The sequence below is a fragment of the Temnothorax longispinosus genome, chromosome 5 (genome assembly GCF_030848805.1).
Source record: "Temnothorax longispinosus isolate EJ_2023e chromosome 5, Tlon_JGU_v1, whole genome shotgun sequence".
Lineage (NCBI taxonomy): Eukaryota > Metazoa > Arthropoda > Insecta > Hymenoptera > Formicidae > Temnothorax > Temnothorax longispinosus.
Genome location: NC_092362.1, coordinates 12,599,642 through 12,618,838, shown reverse-complemented (window position 1 = coordinate 12,618,838; position 19,197 = coordinate 12,599,642). Strand labels below are relative to the sequence as shown.

The following is a 19,197-nucleotide window of genomic DNA, read 5'->3' as shown; positions in this document are numbered from 1 at the left end:
CATTGTGTATATACATTATTGGAATAGGCCATGCCTATTGCGTATATCGTAACTTATTTTCTATACTTATATGCTAGTGGATAGGTTAGGCCCATCGCGCAGGTCGTGACTTATCGCTGATGTGGTAACTTATTCGGTGGTAATTCTACTGTCGGTAAGTCGTACTAGGAAGTGTGGTAACTTATTCGGTGGTAATCCTACTGTCGGTAAGTCATGCTAGTGAATGTGGTAACTTGTTTGGTGGTAATCCTACTGTCGGTAAGTCATGCTAGTGAATGTGGTAACTTGTTCGGTGGTAATCCTACTGTCGGTAAGTCGTACTAGGAAGTGCGGTAACTTATTCGGTGGTAATCCTACTGTCGGTAAGTCATATTAGGAAGTGTGGTAACTTAATCCTACTGTCGGTAAGTCATTGTTCTTATGAGTAAGGTCTGATTAAAATCTTCCTATAATCTAAAGAAGGTTTCAAATTTTTCGAGCGTACGAGAGGGTGGACGTAACAGTAGATAGTCTAAGATGCAACCGTGAGTCGAAAGCGTTATGTAACAGTCTACAACGTTTATCCGTTGTTTCCACGTCGGAGAGTTTTACAGGTACACGATCTGTATGACGCCGAAAACGTGTATTCTTAATTGACAGATGTCGTACAGAAAGAGTTAAACATATCAAAATATTTTCCGATGAACACTTGTTCAAAACATCGTCCGTAAGATCGTTGTCCAAAAAAATATTCATAAACTTGAAGCTCGTTTCTTCAGATGTAACGATCCTCAAATGTTTAAACGTGCTCGTTGTTCTGTAACACGTCCGTAAGACGTCCTGTAACATATGCATATTAAAATATTACGTATAAACGGGTTGACAAAAAAGTAAAAGTATCGTTGCAGCCGCACGCATCACCGGAGACGACTAGGGCACCAACAGCAGCGGTCCCGAGATGGACGAGGCGGAGCCACGTCCCAATTAGTTTTAAGTCTAGCGTTCGCGTCCCGAGGATGGGGTTACCGGCAGATGCCGCGATTCGTTCCATGGGGGATTTGACGATCCCGATCATAGGATTTTTTTTTAGGTCTTTTGGAGCGGTAGCAGGAAGGAGAGCGGCCCCATCCGGCGCACTATTATGTATAAGAATTTCGCACCGCGTCATTATATTTTAAGTTTATTCCATTGGGGCTCAAGCGGCATGACAGAGCTTGAGCCGAACAACACTTCACAGGAACGGGGAGGCTCCCGTGCGGACGATCGGGAGATTCCCACGTAGCATGACGGATGAGTCGCGACGGTCCACGGAGCGGTAGGATGACGGACGGCGAAACGGCGGGCCGTCCGCAGATTCAGAGAATACGCGATGGGCCGGCAAAATTAGGGGCCACGATAGTAAAGGGAGGCCCATGAAAGGCCATGCGAGCGTCAAAACTAAGATCCGACCAGAGGTAAGAAAGATGGCGGACCGTCGGGAAATTTTCGAACCGACGGCACTGCGGTAAAAAGATACGTCCCTGACTGAGGCACGGGGTCCTCGAGTCACGCATACGGGGTTGGCGACGCGATACGGAAACGCGGACGGGAAATAGTGAACCGTCCGCGAACTTGAGCTAGGGGCGTCATCGACGGGAGTTGAGCACCCCTGACATCGGTGGGCACTTCGCCGAGACCGCGAAGCCGGGTCCCGGCGAGACCCGTCGACCAAGTAACGAAATGGCGGACCGTCCGAGAACTCGCCCTAGGTGAGTCATCCCCGGGGAAGAGACATTCCTAACTAACGGGGAAGTCCCCACGAACGTACATATCCGGTCGCCGTCGAAATCCAACGATCGGCGGCGAAGTTACAGAACCGTCCGCCATCTCGCGACCTGGACATCTTCCGCGGGGAAGAGCCGCGGAAAGCATCGTACCAGGTACGGAATAGGTGTCAGGAGGGGTCGGCGTCGTCGGCAGGCCAGGAAGAACAACGCGATACGACCACCAGGAGGCCAAGTAGGTAACCGAGCGTCATCCGCGGGGAAAGACCAGCGGGTCACGCTAAATAAGACCCGGTACACCCGGGGAACAGGTCGCCGCCAAAGTCCGATAGCCCGGACGCGAGATACGGCGACATGTCGCCGGAACTCGGGAACCGGGCGTCGTCCACGGGGACTGAGCCTGGAATCGGGTCAAGAGGGACCGCGGAAGTGGAACCCGGGGATCGCCGTCAACGGCGGAGGTCGCGATCACGACGCAGACGTCTTCTCCAAAAAGTCGACCCGGGGTCGCGTAAAGGGACAGGGGAGAAGGCGTGCGCACGGGTCGGCGTCGTCGTGGATCGATAAATGCGGGAGTTGAAAAACCACTACCCGGGGTCCGGCGCGGGACATCGAGTGGATGGTACTCCAAGTGGAAATTTCCACCGCGGACCTAGGGCACCGCGGGGAGCGAGCAACATGTATTGTAACTGCGTAGCGGCGAACATCTGGCGCACACCTGGCGACTCGAAAGTCGTAAACAACCATTGTTAACGCGGAGAGCGGAAAATTACCACGAGGAGAAAGCGACCGAAAAACCCCATGGTGGGGGTAAATCACCGTAGGTAGGGAGCCCGAGAGAGGAAGATTGCTCGAGGCAGTCTCTCGGGGATGTTCGAGCGTGTAACACGTAATAAACTTTGCTCTGTTTCGTCGCGCTAAGTCACCGCGATCGTCATACAAGTGCTATAATTGCGGCTCGCCAACATTCGTAACAAACGGGAACGCCCGCGGAACGCGTTAATTGTCGTCCTTACATGGACGAACGGCCTTTTTAGACCGAAATAAGTTCGTGCGTCGTAGAATAACGGGGCGTGTGTGCCCACGTATACGAGCGTCCGACATCTTTTGTGACTTGAAGTTTTGTGAACAACCAACACTGGAAATCAATATAATTGAATAAATTAAACATCCTTTTCGTAAAAGATTTCGAAAATTTATTAAATTGGACTTACCTTCTACTTACCTGATCCATTGGCGTCGATCACTCGAAGTCCCTCGTTGATCCTGGATTCCGGTGGCAGCGACGATCCCGATCGATGACGGCGATGATCCAGCGGTGGCAGGAACCTGAAAAAAGAAGAGAATTAGTCTAATTGATAGTTCGAGATATCGTTCGATACTTACCTTCTCGGTGGTTCAAAGGTCAAACCGAGTGGCGACCGTTGATTTCTAAGGACACGTAGCGTTGATTCGTGCCTCCAATAGTACCGTCCGGTTACATCGTAAGCTATGTTTTCTATAGAGGGTGAGTGTGCGAACGTATAGTCTAAGCAAAACGAAGGTGCCGCGTCCGACCAACGCAAATCAAACGTGTAAACGTGTTTTTTTTTGTATGAGGTTTTTAAAATAACGACGTCTGTAAATCTATCAAGTACTTGGACGTACACTTGACTATATTTTGACTAACGACGCCAAGCTTGAGACTGCTCGTTTCTCGTCGTCGTTACCGAATATCGGCAACAAGTATTTTACGTTTTTACTTGACGTTTTGTTAACATCTTGACTGCGCAAGCCATCGTTGGCAAAAGGGTCTCTGCGACGCCACATTGACATTGTTAACGTGTACCACGCGTTTACCGCTACCCTGTATATTTATATTTATGACGACGTAACATACACGACGTAACACGCGACGCGACGAACGTTGATAAGCTTCTTTGGATATCTTATAACATAAGAGCGTGCTTAACGATAGACCGAAAGCCGTCACGCGTGGGTCAGCGTGTATACAAAGCAAAGTTTTCTGTGACATTGTTTCATACGTCTCGGACTGATCAACATTTTTTACGTCACTGTTCTTAATATCACTCTTAACATATTTGTCGTCATACCGCCATTGCCGCCATGTTGCAAAGTACGACATAAATATATAGTTCGATCGTACGTTACCGGTACTGCGGTGTTTGTTACACGTCATCCAGAGTGTAATCTATAAAAAAGAGTACGCGTTGTACGTAACATACGTTAAATATACGTTTCTTAAGGCAACGAACGACGAAAAGAAACGAAGAAATATTTCGGACCATATACCATTTTTAAGACACTAGTGTCACGTCTGACGGTATAATCACCGCTATATTCCAGCCGCATAAATTTTTCGATTTCCATCCTAATTGCACAGCACCTGAAAACAATATAAGAATAAATAATCACACCTTAACCTAACTGTCACAACAATCACTCAGCTGATGCGAGCACGCGTTCTTAAAGTAGTAGACACAAGCTTAGAGAACATGGCTGCCTTAAGGCCTCTTTTCAAGCTTAAGCCCTATTTTCATGAATTACACTATAAACTTTTTAAACAATTGCTTGTTAAAACTCCCCAGAATCTCTAAAATTGATCGTCAATGAATATTACAAGCTTTATGAGATCCTTTATGCAATATAAATTCAATTCAACACACGAATAAATACATGTTCCATAAGAATAAACTCAGGAAATTAAAATAAAATATAAATAAATAAATTAAAAACAGATCATTTATAAAAACATAACCTTTTGTGCCCGAAGAATATTATCACGCTGAAATAATAATTATCTTACTAACATTTCTGAAACATGATTGTTATAAACAATTTAATTATATTATTAACAAACTTAGCTAATGTGACTGATGGAACTATCACAAAAAGTCAAACAACTTTTGATTATAAACCATTGTTGGATCTCTCAAAATAAACTAATTAACAATAAAATTTATCATAAAAATATTATTAAAGATGATGAATAAAATCACTGCAGACACTCAGCAGAGCATGTCAAGTAACCTCACAAAAACCCCTACATCATATCTCTTCTTAATTCCGAGATATAAGTAAAAATTACAGAAATCCATAAAACACAGAAATTTCAAACAACCTAAAATAATGCCCTTAATTGTCTGAATACAACAAAAAAAACCCCATCTTTTTATCTCTTACCGTTCTCGAGTTATAAATTATTAGTTTCACATCCGCCATTTTGAATTTCCTACCCTTTAAACTTACAAAGACCAAATTACTTTTACATTAATATTTTAGTCTTTTATACATTTTAAAGCTGAAAAATTTCATTTCTAAACAAAAATTTTAACATTTAATTATTATGATAAAAATGGAATCTCTCATACTCCTAAACACCAGTAACGTTAACGCCGATTTTCTATTTAAATTAATTAAACTAATAAACGGGATTGAAATTGAACATTCACTCCATGAAAGACGAGGATAGTTTAATACCAGTTCACAAGGTGTAAAACAAGGATAGCCCTACAGACTCTTAATAAATTAAAATAAAAATGAAAACAAATAGACGGAGATAAAACAATTATAGAAATACATTCTTTTATATTTATGAAAAAACACCACATTGAAATAACTATTATCTTATTAATATTTTTCAAAACAATTGTTATAAACAATTAAAATTATATCAATACCATTTTACTAACTACGTCATCAAAATCATCGCGAAAAACCGATCGACTTAATGAAAAAATACTTACTACAAGATTGTTCAATTTTTCAACTTATTTTTATAAACAATTATAAATAAATAATTAACCACACTAATAATAGCCGTTAACGTGTGCCCCAGGTTATGCACAACAACTTTTGTATAAGTCAAAACCTCGTCACTCCTCTGGTTGAGGCTACAAAAAATTCCAAAAGGAAAGACACCCGGTATAACGGTTTAGCATGGGAATTGTTCCATATGATTGAAATTATACGCCCTAAATATTGGAAATTCGACTATTTCAAACTTCAATCCTTAATATCTCTTAAATTACGTCTGCAAAAAATACCCCGTTTGCATGTAAATTAAGTTTGAACCTTCCTTTTCAAGCCCGTATCAAAAACATAATTTTTAACAACTTGCTACACCTAATTAATTAACAAAATACATACCTCCGTCTGCATTTGTCCATATAATTGGCAATTATGTGGATGAAACAATTGTGTGGATGAAAACTCGTTCGGGTAAATACGAATTTTGACCGCGCACGTAAACTCTGCATCAGTACACCTACGAAAAATGATAATAACTTTTATGTATGTATGTATGTATGTATGCCGTTTATTGCATTTCCCCGTGGGGTTTACAAGGCGTTTTTTATGAGGAACGTACCCATACCTCGTACATTTTCTCTCCCCTGTGCCTGGCCATTTGCGACCTTACAAAAATATTTGCCCCCCCTCCCCTCCCCTCTTCATCCCTCTTCTTCTTCCTCCGCTTCTGCCGTCAATTCTTCCTTCCTTCCTTCCACCTCCATCCTTCCTGTCGACTCCTCCCTATTTGGCCTGCTTCCTCTCTCGTCCCTCCTCCTCCTCCTCGTCTGGGCTCAAGAGAAGCTTCTCCTCCATCCCTCTCGTGATTTCTTCCTCCGCCGATCTCCCTGTGCACCTGTGCACCTCCCTTCTCCCCTCTTCTCTCTCCCTAACCCTCCTTTCCACCGACTTATCCTCGTCTATCTTAACTCCTATGGAGTTCCCTGCCCTTCTCCTCGCCTCCAAAACCCGCCTCTTCTCCTCCTCGTCTCCTAGCTTTACCAAAATCGTTAACCAACTCCCTCTCTGCCCCACCACTATCACCTCTCTTACCTTCACCTTCACCTTCAGCCCTTCTGAGAAAAGCTCCTTCACTTTCTCCCAGTTGGTCTCCTTCCCTTCCCATTTCTCTTTCTCCACTCTTATAATTATGTTCCTCTTTCTGAAGTCGTCCTCGTTCCTTCCACTCTCACCTGCCCACCATTTCTTCTTTCCCGCCATACTCTCCTCGCTATCCTCCCTCTTTCTTTTGCCTCCACTTTGTTCCAACCTTTCTATCTTTCTCTCCAGCCTCCTTACCTTCTCCTCTAGCTCCTCCATCCTCTCGTCCTTTTTTCTGTCTTCCTCCTTCTTTTCCCTCAGCATCTTTCTTAACTTCTCCTCTACAATCCCTTCCACTGCCTCCACTATCATTCTCCCTTCACGCTCCATCCTGCCTGCTCTGTAACAGAACAATTAATCACTTCACTTTTTCTCTACTTTCCTCTTCCTTCCCTCCCACTTATCCTCCTCCCCCATCTCTCCTTCCGTCTTCCCCACTACCCTCCCTTAACTCCTCCAAATCTCCCTTTCCACTCATTCTCTCCCCTTCTAATTCTAGCATCCATTCCTCTCCTCCTCCTTCCTCGTCCAAAACCCATCCTACCGCTTCCTGCCAGCTTCCCTTTCCTGAATACCATCTTCTACATTCTTCCCATACATGTTCCCACGTTTCCTCCTTATTCCCACACAACCTACACTTCTTTTTCTCCTCCGCTTCCCAGTATCTGCTCTCTCCTATCTCATTCCCTAATCTGAATCTCGCCACCCTTCCCCATCTACTTTCTCCCCATCCCTTCTTCAAATATCCCGGGATACCCTCTCCCTTTATCCACTTATACCACTTATTATAATCTGATTTCTCGATCCTCTCCCATCTCTCTTTTCTCTGCGTCTCCCTATCCCCTTCAAACAATTTAAGAAACCATTCGTCTCCATCTCCTCTTATCTTTTCCACCTCTTTTAACCCCACACCTCTGTCTTCGAAGAACTTTCCTCTCTCCCTTTCCCAATCTGAGCCAGCTTTCCCTTCCCTCTCTCTTTCCTTCAACTCTTCCCAGGCAGCCCTCGCCAGTTCACTTCCTCCGCCTTCCTCTAACTTTTTCTCAAATCTCCATGCCCTCATTCCTGCTCTCCCTCTTAATTTTTCCCTTTGTAACTCCTCCCTCACTAGATACCACGGTGTTCTCACGTCCGCTCCCAATACCCATCTAATGTACCTTTCTTCCATTCTTTCTATTCCTTCCCTTTCTCTCCATCCCCATATTTCCGCTCCATAACTCAACACCGTCCACACCAATCTATCGAACAGCCACAGTCTTTTTCCCCAGTCTTTCCCGAATCTCCTCTTCCCTATCCCCCAGACTTTTCCCAACACTGCGGCCGCCTTTTTGATCCTTTCCCTTATTTGTGCTTCCTGCCCTCCATTTCTTTGAAACACGTATCCTAAATACCGAAATTCCCTCACCTCTTCTAACTCTTTTCCTTCCCATCTCCACTTTCTCTTACTGTCCCTCCCTCCTCCTTTCCTAAACCTCATTATTTTTGTTTTCCCCACGTTCACTTCCAATCTCTTCCTGCCCAGGTACCCCTCTAGTCTTTCTATCAGACTCCTCATTTGGTCCTCGTCCTCTGCGATTAGCACTATATCATCCGCGTAAGAGTATACACCCTCTTGCCTCCTAGCTTTATCCCTCCCCATTTAACTCTACCCATTTCCTCTTCCAGGTCTGCTAGCGACACATTGAACAGAATCGGGCTCAAAGGGCATCCCTGCCTTACTCCCCTTCCCGTCCAGAATACTTCTCCCAATTCATTTCCTCCTCTTACCCTACTCTTCGTTTCTCTTAACATCTCTTCCGTCCTTCTTACCAGTCCTTCCCTTATTCCCCTTTCTCTCATCGCTTTTATTAGTATTCCTCTATCTACCGAATCGAACGCCGCCTTAAGGTCCACAAAACATGCTATCATTTTTCCCCCTTTCTTCTCTAACCTTCTGTTCACCATGTAGTTCAACACGTAAATGTTGTCTATCGTTCCCATTCCCCTTCTAAAACCTGTCTGGTTGTGTGGTACCATCCTCTTTCCCTCTATCTCCTCCCTTATCCTCTCCGCCAGAATAGCCGTGTACACCTTATACAAAGAAGGCATTATTGTCACCCCTCTATATTCCTCTGCCCTCTTTCCTTCCCCTTTTTTTACGATTGGCGCAATTATACCTTCTTTCCAAATTTCCGGCCATCCTCCCCCCTTCCATATCCTATTAATAAATTTCCATGCCCAAACCTCCAACCCCTTCCCCCCTCGCTTCCAGACCTCTCCTGGAATCTCATCCTTTCCCATTGCCTTTCCGTCCTTTAGCTTCTTTATAACTCTCCTCATTTCCTCTAGACTTATCTCCTCTTCCTCCTCACCTTCCTTTTCTTCCCTCTCTCCTTCCTTCCCCATCCTCACCCTCCCCTCTATTCCTCCTAATAACTTCATAAAGTGCTCTTTCCATTCTTCCTCTTCTATTCCTTCCTCTATTCCCCTCCTTTTCCTTCTCTCCCTATTCACTATCTCCCATACCTCCGCCTCCCTCCTTGCTCCCTCCACTTTTCTCTCCCATCTCTGGTTCTCCTCTTCCTTCTTTCTCTTACATATCTCCTTAAATTCTTTCCTCCTTTCCTTGTACACACTGGCCTCTCCTCTCTTCTTCCTCCAGTCCCTTAATTTTCTTCTTGTCTCTTTCTTCGCTTCTCGACATTCCTCATCCCACCATCCCACCTTCCCTTTCTTATTTCCCAGCTCCTCCTCTACCCCTTTTATTGCCTCTGTTATTCTTGTTTCCATTTCTTCCCATTCCTTATTCAACTCTTCTTCTTTTTCTTCCACCTCTCCTATTTTTTCTATAAACCTCTTTGCTCCTTCCTCGTTCCACACCCCCCTGCTTCTTTTCTTCCACCCTCCTCTCCTGCTTTCCTCCTCTTCCCCCCTTCTTACTATTATTTCCAATGGGTGATGGTCCGAGTCTACTCTCTCCCCCACTACCATGCTCACTATCTTCTCCCTTACTTCTCCTTCCCCTATTATGTAATCAATCACCGTACCTCCTCTTCCCCCCGTGAAAGTAAACTCCCCCTCCTCGTCTCCTCTCACATTTCCATTGAATATCTCCCATCCTCTCTCTTCTAAGCACTTTACCAACAGCCTCCCCTCTTTGTCCACCTTCTTGTCCTTCGACCTTCTTCCTTCTCCCAGTTCTCCTCCCTCCTCTTCCTCTATCCTCCCACCTTCTTGACCAGTCCTCGCATTAAAATCTCCCCCAATTATCGTATACCTTCCTTCTTCTTTCTTTTCCATTCTATCTCCTAACTCCTGTACGTTCTCCTCCATCCCCTCTTTCTTTGCATACACCCCTATAATACTCCAGTTCTCGCCACCTGTTCTGACCTTCCCCGTAATCCAACCCTCCCTATCTACTTCTATCGCCGTTCCCTTTTCTTTTAATCCTTTCCTTATTCCCATTATCATCCCTCCTATTGCTCTTCCTTTTTTGTTCTTTTTCTTCGCCATTTGCACCCCCCACTCGTACCCTTTTGGAAGTCTCCCCCTTATTCTTTCCCAGCCCTTTTCTCCTATCCAGGTCTCTAACATGACTAGCACATCTTCTTTCTTCAGCCCTTCCCAAAAATCCTTATCTTTATTTTCCAACCCAGCCACGTTCCAGAATACTATCCTCCAAACTGACTTACTTTCCCCCTCTTCTTCTCTTCTAGCTTTCGCGTTGTCCTTCTTTATTTCACCCCCTCTATCCTCTTCTCCTCTTATTCCCCCATCTCCATTCCTACCTCTCCCTCTCCTCCTTTACCTTCTTTCCCTTCCTTCCCTCCTCTGCTCTCCTTTCTTCTCCTTCCCCTTTCATCCTTTAACACCTCCTCTTCTGTATCCCATCTCCACCAAGTATTTTCCAACCTTATTCTTCCTGCCTTAATCCATGCCCTCCTACCTTCTCTTTCCTCTCCTCTCGCTATCTCTCTCAACCTCCAATTCATTCTTCTTTCCTCCCACGATAGGTCCTCCGTAATTCTTTCCTTTCTCCCCACTAGGCTCCTCTTTTTTTCCATAACCTCCCATTTCTGTTCTTCGTTTTCCAATTTCACCAGCACCATTTCCCTTCCTTTTTCTGCATCACCTCCTATTCTCTTCACCTCCATTGCCTTTACTTTCGCTCCTATTCCTTCTAGTAACTTTTCTGCATTTTCTCTCCTCCCTCCTTCTTTTACTTCCAGCCCTCTTATTACAATGTTTCTTCTTCTCTCCTCCTTTTCTTTCCTTTCCAGCCTTCTCTCCAGTTCTCTCATTTTCTCCCCCACCTCCCCTCTACCGTTTCTTTCCTCCTCCTTCTTCTTCTCCTTCCTCTCTTCCATTTTTTCCTCCAAACTCCTTATTCTCTCTTCCATTTTCTCCTTCTGCTTATTTATCTCTTCCCTCTCCTCTTTCCATCTCTTCTCTCGCTCCCTAAACTCCCTTCTCAGGTCCTCTATCTCTTCTCTCATTTTCCTACCTTGCTCCTTGAAGCCCTCCCTTAGCTCTTCTCTCACTGCCCTAACTTCCTCCATCATTTCTCCCATTCTTTCTCCCAACTCCTTCACACCTATCTCCGAGTCTTTTTTAGGAGATCTTGCCGTCATGTTACTTCTCTTAAAAATCTCCTCCTTTTCCTCCCCCCCGCTCCTATCCATTTCCTCCCTCTTCCTTTTCCACAACTCTTCTAAATTTCCCGTGCTCCCCCTTCTAACTTTCTCCTTTTCCTTAACCTTACCTATCGCACTCTTTCCCTCCCTCCCGTTTTCTTTCCCTTCACTCATCTCCTCCTAACTCGGCTCACTTCCCCCTCTAGCTCCACCTACTCTATGCCCTGCCTCGCGCTTCTGACCGCGTCCCGGATCCTGCGTCGAGTCGTCCCTCTCTCTTCGCTATTGTTCGCGCCCTACCTCTTGCTGCCGCTCTCGGCTCGGCTCGCCTACCGTGCGCCCCTCTAGCTCAGCTATCGTTCGTGCTTCTACCTTCTCAGTGCCTAGACACTTTACCTCCCTTTATCTCCTCTTACCTGCCCCTCCTCTGTTCCCCCTCTTACCTCCTCACTCTCTCACCTCCACACCTCCTCGCTCTATCACCCTCTCCTTCCTCAGCCTCCCTCGTCACTCTCTTCTAAACCCTTTTGCTCTCGCTTACTTGCACACCTGTCACTCTCGTTCTCTCCGGAACCGGAAGTCTCCATATACCTATTTTATTTTTAAATAAATGTTTGCTATTTTTACAGATAATATACGTGTTTTTTCTTATTAACTATAGGGGAGACCGGGACGGAGTCGTCATTGCAATTATCTCGAAATCTGTATGTTGTTTGAACTCGCCATTAACACTGTAAACGCGGCTTATGGTGCCCACGTGACCAACGAAGTTTAGTGAGGTTATGTGCCATGTTGTGATTCTTATCGAGGCAAACGTGTTTTCGGAGGTCAAAAGTAAAATTTTTTGCGCGTCGAAAATTTGTAATATCTTAAATATTATTGTGTCTCCGAATCTCAAAGTAAGTGATTCTAAAGAGTAATACATGGTGAACACGAATCCAGTAAAGTTTTTTTTATTTTTATTGATTTCTAATATTTTATGAGCGACCAAACTTGAAACTTGTGTCCGGGCCAAAGTCGTCACCGAGCCATATCATGGAGGCTTTCGGCGAAAATCAAAGTCAAAGAAGCAGCAGTGGTCGGATTCCGGTGAGAACTTGGATAATGGATGGATGAATATGTGCTGCGTGTGCTCAGAGATGACAGAATAGAGCTGACGGAAAACAGTGCATTTCGTCCTAGCGTAGGGCACATAATGTGTGCGCTTTCTTGTAATTATTTTCCGCCTTCGTGTTTTTAATTATATTCCCTTTTTTTCTATTAAAAAATAATTAATAAAATGTATCCTATCATTATTTTTCATGATCGGAATTATAAATTTTCATTAAATTTTAAATGAAAATTTATAATTCCGATTATGAAAAATGATAGAATACATTTTATTAATTATTCTTTAATAGACAAAAGGAAACATTATTTAAAAACACGATAGCAAAAATAATTAATTTTAAAATTTAGTCCGAGAATGGAGTGACGACTCCGCCTCGGCAATTTTGACATTTCAATTTTTGCACCTTGTCGTTTCACTCTATACCAGTTGGACAAAGCGACGTAGACCAAAAATGTCCGTATAAATGCAGCCAAGGGTTTACTCTTTACAACGATATACCATATTTTACTAAAATGTATTTGTTTTGTTGTTAAATCGGCACAGAAAAAATAGTGACGACTTCGCCCCGGTCTCTCCTATCTCCTATGTGATTTAATTGTCACATGCTATCCGTTAAGTTCCTTGATTTATAATATTCTGTTCAGAAATGTGATAGTCAAGCCCAGTGAAATGGCAGCATCTTCTGGACGATCGTGCGACCCAAATCGACCCGATTTGAATAGCGATGGCACGTGATTGTATCATGTTCCGGTCCGCACCTTGCCGATATTGCCGGCGTTCCGGCAGTTACGTTACGCTTTTGCTCTCGTAAACAATGGCGGCTAAATCCCAACGCTCAATACGTGATCGATAATTCTGTCGGACACTCAGTAAGGCAAAGCTCACCTGTGACGTAAAGATTAGACCTCAGTTAAAACTCATTTCACGCGGATTAGTAAATCTAAGGGCCTGTATCTTGAAAGTTAATCTCGCGAACATCTCATCGTCGTAAGCCACGTGGCTGCCGATTGTAATTGCAACGGCCCACGCTGTACTTTACTCAACTTAATAGATTTATATAAACGCTCACGCTTGATTATAGTCAACGCTGTATATAGTGTATATAGTGATTACGACTCTGTGACAAGAAATAAATCGGAAAAAACTCAATGCGGATCTGCTCATTTTAATCACCCGTTGTATAATCTACTCATCCGATTGTTAGCATCCTATCGAATAATCTCATTCTCAAACATTTGGTCCTTCGAGCCGGATACAACGGGGATTGAAAGGAATGAAAATTCAGTGACTCTCGGTTAATCGCGGTACGCAGTGTCGGTGCGCGCCGCCATTTCACGGTTCTCGAACGATCCTTCACGCTTAACATGTCAAAAAAAGATGTAAACAAACCCATAGATTCCGGACGCAGCACTCCGGGTGCGTTCGGGAAAACGCTATTAACGCTATAAACGCAAACGCTACCAAAACTGTTCATGGAGCCATAGCGCGATAGCGATAGCGAGCTCCATGAACAGCACTAGCGTAGCGTTGGCATTATTGGTGTTTGCGTTTGCGTTTAGGTAACAGGTGGAGTCTGAAGTCCCACATCGCTTTTTCGGTCATCGGTTTCCTCGTCTCTTCATACTCTTCTCCGCGAGACGGTCGATCGGCACGGTTCTCGCGATCGTTGATCGTCGATCCGCCGATACGTTGCTTGTTCCTCTCGCGTGACATTCGTGTCCGTGTCGTCTCGTCGCACGGGCGCAATTTCGCCCGCTGAGCGCGATCAGCTTCGTTAACCGGGTGTCAATCGTCGCCACACACCCCCCGCGAGTGTCTCGTTCTTCCCAAAGCTGAGGCAGCTGAGGAATCGTCCGTGCGTTTAAGTAGCAAACAATGGAGGCAAATCGAAGAGATTTGGTAACAATAATAGCACTGCAAATACGGGAGTTGGTAGAAAACGTCATCAAGTGACAGCGATAATGATGAACTTGAAATATTGGAAAAAATGTTAAATAAAAGAAGAAAAGTGTCCAGAGTACAAAATTATGTTGAAACAGTAGTGCCAGGGTTAACAAGTCAAGATTTCAAAGCTCATTTCAGGTATCAATAATATAAATAATGTCTTCCTAAAAATATTTCTCTATCAAAAGTCTATGGTAAACAGTTTAGTACAGATTTGAATACAGAATGCAATATCTAACTGATAAACAATAACTAATACATGATTTAGGATGCTTCCTGGAACCTTCGAGTATCTTCTGTCTATTATTGAGCCAATACTACTAAGAGAGAAAACAGAGGGAGCACCTATGATTTCTCCACGCAAACAGTGTTTGTTGGCGTTGTGGCGATTAGCTACTCCAGATTCTTTAAGGTAATATAACTGTGAATAAGTTCACAGTTTTGTTGAACATGGTCAGTGATATCAGTCAACACAAGCATCAATCTTTCTTTGTTTGACATGTTGGCAACATAAACAGAGATGCTTATGTTGATTTGTGTCATTAAGACTCCTGGGCTCTCGCCGTCATCATGTGAGATCGTGACGTCAGGGACGAGAAATAACACGCTGAAAATTCTTGCGTGCCATTTCCAAATAAAAAGATAACATAATACTTCAGATCACTTCAGCACATACCAAAAATACTCCCGAGAACTATCCCTTTCCATTGACAGTTAAAAAAACAGTCATAAAATGAATGTAATATGAGTGCTTATGCGCCGGCGCACGGTTTCGTATTACATTTATTACATGAAGAGAAAGGGATAGTTCTCGGAGTATTTTTAAAGTGTGCTGAAGTAATTTGAAGTATGTTATTTTATTTGGAAATGGCACGCAAGAATTCTCAGCGTGTCATTTCCGCCTTTGACGTCATGATCTCACATGACGGCGGCGAAACCCTAGGAGCCTTAACTAGAAAACAACTGTTATATATTTTTGTTTTAATCTTCAGGTCGATTTCCGATCGATTTATGTCGGTAGAAGTACTGCATTATATATAACAAGACGTGTTATAAATGCACTTATTGAGCTGGCACCTACTGTAATTAAATGGCCTATAATGAACGAGTTGGTCAAGTGTGGGCAGGATTTGAAGCTAATAGTGGATTCCCTAAAGTCATTGGTGCTATTGATGGCACGCACATCAATATTCCAGCTCCTAAAGATGATCCAGCAGCATATGTCAATCGCAAAAGTCATCACTCAATCCAACTTCAGGTAATATTTTCTACTTCAATAATTTTAGCGGGAATTCCAATGTTAATTCTTTTCATGCCAATTTTATGTAATCTATATTGGTTTGTATGTCTTTGTTGCAGGCTATTTGTGACCACACTTGCCAATTTATCCACTGTTATGTTGGACATGTGGGGTCGGTACATGATCAACGAGTGTTTCGTCTGTCGGAAGTACAATCCTATCTTGGAGATGTGTCAAAGTTTCCACAAGATTGTCACTTAGTTGGAGATCTAGCCTATAAATTGCATGAAAATTTGCTAATACCGTATCGAGACAATGGCCATATGACACAACGTCAACGAAATTATAACTTTTGTCATGCTTCTGCGAGAATTGCTATTGAAAGAGCTTTTGGACTATTAAAGGGACGTTTTCGAAGTCTTCTTACAACACTTGCAATGGATAGAGTAGACTTAATTCCACTGCATATTCTTGCCTGTTGTGTTTTACATAATGTGTGTCTAATGAAAAATGATGATTTTAATATAGAAGTGATTGAGGATGTAGATGTGATAGATTGTGTGATGGCCAATAATGAAAATATGCGTGATGCTGCTTATGCAGGTGCTGCAAAGCGAGATCTAATAGCTCAGAGATTACGACTAAGAAATGTATAATTGGTACATATTCATTTATTTGAAATAAAAAACTACAATTTACTATGCAATCGGTTAATATTTATTGTATACAAACTAAAAACCTTAAAAAATTATAATGTAATCTTTGGTTTAATCATTATCTCTCCATCTTTTATCTTTTAATCTTGTAATCTTCTATATACCCATCTTATATACCTACTTTATATACTATTTAATGTTAATAAATGAAATTATAGTTACCACTTACACTTTGCTCAATATAACGCAAGAGAGATATATTAATAATAAAATAAACGTGCGTGTAATATAAAATAATATATAATAAATATATATTAATATTCCAAAATAACAACCAAACTTTTGTACTATGTAATTGCACTTTTCCAACTGTGCAACTGGTTCTGTAACATTGAGGTATTTACTTCTTCTCTAGAAGTTTATCCAGTTTTGCCAACATTTTGTTTCCCATTTCCATCCTTTCTTTGTGTCTCTTTGCTTTTTCTTCCTCAGCTTTTTGGCGCTTTTCTATTAGCGTTTGTGATGGCTGTTGATCAGGGCTTTACGTTACCTAAAAGTAAAAATTTTTTATATTTCACTGTAATGTCTAAAGGCTGATTTATAAAGGCTGTAACCATTAATTAAAACTGTAAGCTCTAAGAAATTGACCAATCACAGTCTAATGTGAGGAGAATAATCGACTGATTAGAAAATTTTTTAGGGCTTACAGATTAAATCAACGGTTACGGCCTATAAATCAACATTAAATTCAAATATTCAATTTTCAATGAGTAATAGTCTCTTACGAGGAGCTTCACCGAATTCACAGGTAGAGACACTACTGCTGCTACTACCTCGAGAGTCCGGCCTTTCAGCCTCGATGTTACAGATCCACTTGACGAAATGGTTGTCAACGGTTCCATATATGGTTTTCGGCCAAGAAGACTTTCCATGGCCTAAACAGCCAATATTGCATTAAGAGTAATAAAAGCGTATGTGCGTAATAGTTAGGTAAAGCAAAAGTTAATATTTATTGTAATAAATCAAGTAATACTTACGTCGTAATATTTCCAAGTGCGCTTATTGTTACCAGATCTTCCGTTATGATCTTTGACCGTTTTATATGTTCGCTTCATTGTATTAATCCTTGTCATGCATTGTTTACCCGAGACATCATATCCTTTAACATTCATTACTCGCGCAATTTCATCCCATGCTTTCTTATGACTCATTTTTCCAGAAGACATGGAAGATTCTCGCAGTCTGTATTCTTCCAATAACAGCATAATTGCCGCATGAGACCATCTGAAATCTGCAATGTAAACCAAACATTACAATGTAAAGTAATAACATTTTTAAAAAATTACAATCCATATTGTCAAATTTCCTTACTTCTTTATTTTCCGTCAATGACGTCTCTTCTATCTCATCCTCTTCCATTTCTCTTTCTTCATTAGTTGACATGTCCATATTATCTACAAAAACAATGCATATAATTAATTTTAAAAAATTACCTTACAATGTAAAAGAGACGCAAAACTAAATTACATACCAAATACTTCCTTCAATGAAGTATTACTTGAGGAGGTGGACTGCACATGTTCAGATGCTTCTAAGAAATAATTTTTTTAAATAGAAATGATCTATTTGCACTAATTGTTTCATATAGGCATTAAGCAGTTAACATAAACCATATATTATTACCGATTGTAGAACAATTCTTATCCTCACATGCACTGTTTTGAACACATGCTTGACGTGCAACATTTAGTAAAAGTGTCGCAAAACTCAAATCTGTAGGTAATCAAGTAACAATAACATTAAAACAAAAAGATTATTTAAAATATGTTCAAAGAGAATCTCCCTTATTCTGTAACTTATAATAATAATCGTCATCGTTACTGTTTATTGTGCAACTATTGGCGATACATTTTTTCTACACAAAAATTGTGACTCATTAAAATATGTTCAGAATAGGTCCACAGGAAATTAATGCCAAAAAGATAAAGAGAAGGCATTTCAAAATTAAATCATTAATGTGATAAAAGCCAAAACCATATTAAATTAGTTGCATTATTATACATAAATAAATGTGAAATTATTACAAGCAGAAATCCGTTAAAAAATTGTTTATATATAACTTTATACAATATTATTTTACAATTACGTAAAAGAAACTTACCGGTTTTTGCTTTCAAAGCACCTGTTCGGTGAGAGTTGTAATGTAAATTCTTCTCCAGTTTATAACATCCTGAAGATTTACTTTCCACGGAATTGTCGGGATACTCGGGATTATCCATTATAACATGTGTGTATTACTGGCACCTTCTTCTTTCTTATTTTTCTTCGACCGGTAGTTTGGTGGTTAGGTTCGACAAACATGTGCAATACCTGGGCGTTCTGAGCGTTCACGAAACCTTGCAAATGCTAACACTATATATACACTACCCTCGGGAAGGAATAGCGTTGATAGCGACTCAGTTAGACGTATAACGCGACCTAACCATGAGTGACGTTCATAGTAGCGTTTGCTGCGCTACGCATCTAGTTTCGCGAACGCAGACAGCTATAGCGCTAAATAGCGCTCTGTGATAGCGTCTTCCCGAACGCACCCTGCATCAGAGACACATACACGCAAACCGTATTATACTTATATACGATTGCAGTCATTGCAGTGTCGAATCAACCAATAGAGGTTAGATTCTGACAATTATTTTTTAAGCAACAACCGTATAAATTGGTTATAAATGACAATTGACGCTTGTTAATCTTGTGCACACTGCACTGATCTCTGATTAAATTAGGCGCGTTCAGCAGACCAAGCCGCTGAGTCAAACGTGATTGGCTCTTACTTTTAGAACCAACCAACCAACGCAGAGTGTTGATAAGACGAACTCAACAGTTGTGTCTGCTGAACGCGGCCATTCTGATGCGATGCGATATACGATGCCTGGATGCCGCACGACGTTATATGTATCGTATGTATGTATGTATGAAACGTAACGTAGTGTCCTCTCGCTCG

At 42.1% G+C, this 19,197-nt stretch overlaps 3 protein-coding genes, 1 long non-coding RNA gene and 1 pseudogene across 5 annotated transcripts in view; 1 reads left to right on the top strand and 4 right to left on the bottom strand.

Moving 5' to 3' along the window:
* The window catches only part of LOC139813476 (uncharacterized), a 396,598-nt gene that overhangs the window by 56,896 nt on the left and 320,505 nt on the right, over positions 1-19,197 (bottom strand). The gene's annotated exons all lie outside the window — the stretch shown is intronic.
* On the bottom strand, positions 6,990-9,994 carry LOC139812701 (uncharacterized). Its single transcript, XM_071777750.1, is given in 2 exon segments — positions 6,990-8,234; positions 8,237-9,994. Coding segments are annotated over 2 exon segments (2,910 nt in total). The 5' UTR covers positions 9,945-9,994; the 3' UTR covers positions 6,990-7,032.
* LOC139812704 (uncharacterized) lies at positions 14,200-16,271 on the top strand (annotated as a pseudogene).
* On the bottom strand, positions 16,554-17,495 carry LOC139812799 (uncharacterized). The gene is made up of 3 exons (XM_071777890.1): positions 17,234-17,495; positions 16,982-17,131; positions 16,554-16,722 (listed from the first exon to the last, which is right to left on the bottom strand). Exons 1-3 carry the CDS (start codon positions 17,459-17,461, stop codon positions 16,597-16,599), a joined length of 504 nt encoding a protein of 167 aa, XP_071633991.1. The 5' UTR covers positions 17,462-17,495; the 3' UTR covers positions 16,554-16,596.
* Positions 17,568-18,378, bottom strand: LOC139812714 (uncharacterized). Of its 2 annotated transcripts, none has more exons than XR_011731926.1 (3): positions 18,358-18,378; positions 17,728-17,787; positions 17,568-17,650 (listed from the first exon to the last, which is right to left on the bottom strand). It is a non-coding gene; the product is annotated as an uncharacterized lncRNA (long non-coding RNA). The 2 variants fall into 2 exon arrangements; XR_011731927.1 differs by lacking the exon at positions 18,358-18,378 and adding an exon at positions 17,880-17,970.

Bases quoted from the DNA above. Each gene is read 5' to 3' on its own strand.
- LOC139812799 (XM_071777890.1), bottom strand. From the start codon at position 17,461: ATGCTGTTATTGGAAGAATACAGACTGCGAGAATCTTCCATGTCTTCT. The intron at 17,132-17,233 runs GTAAGTATTACT...TTGGCTGTTTAG, and splicing joins GCACTTGGAAATATTACGAC to GCCATGGAAAGTCTTCTTGG. The intron at 16,723-16,981 runs GTAAGAGACTAT...CCTGATCAACAG, and splicing joins TGAATTCGGTGAAGCTCCTC to CCATCACAAACGCTAATAGA.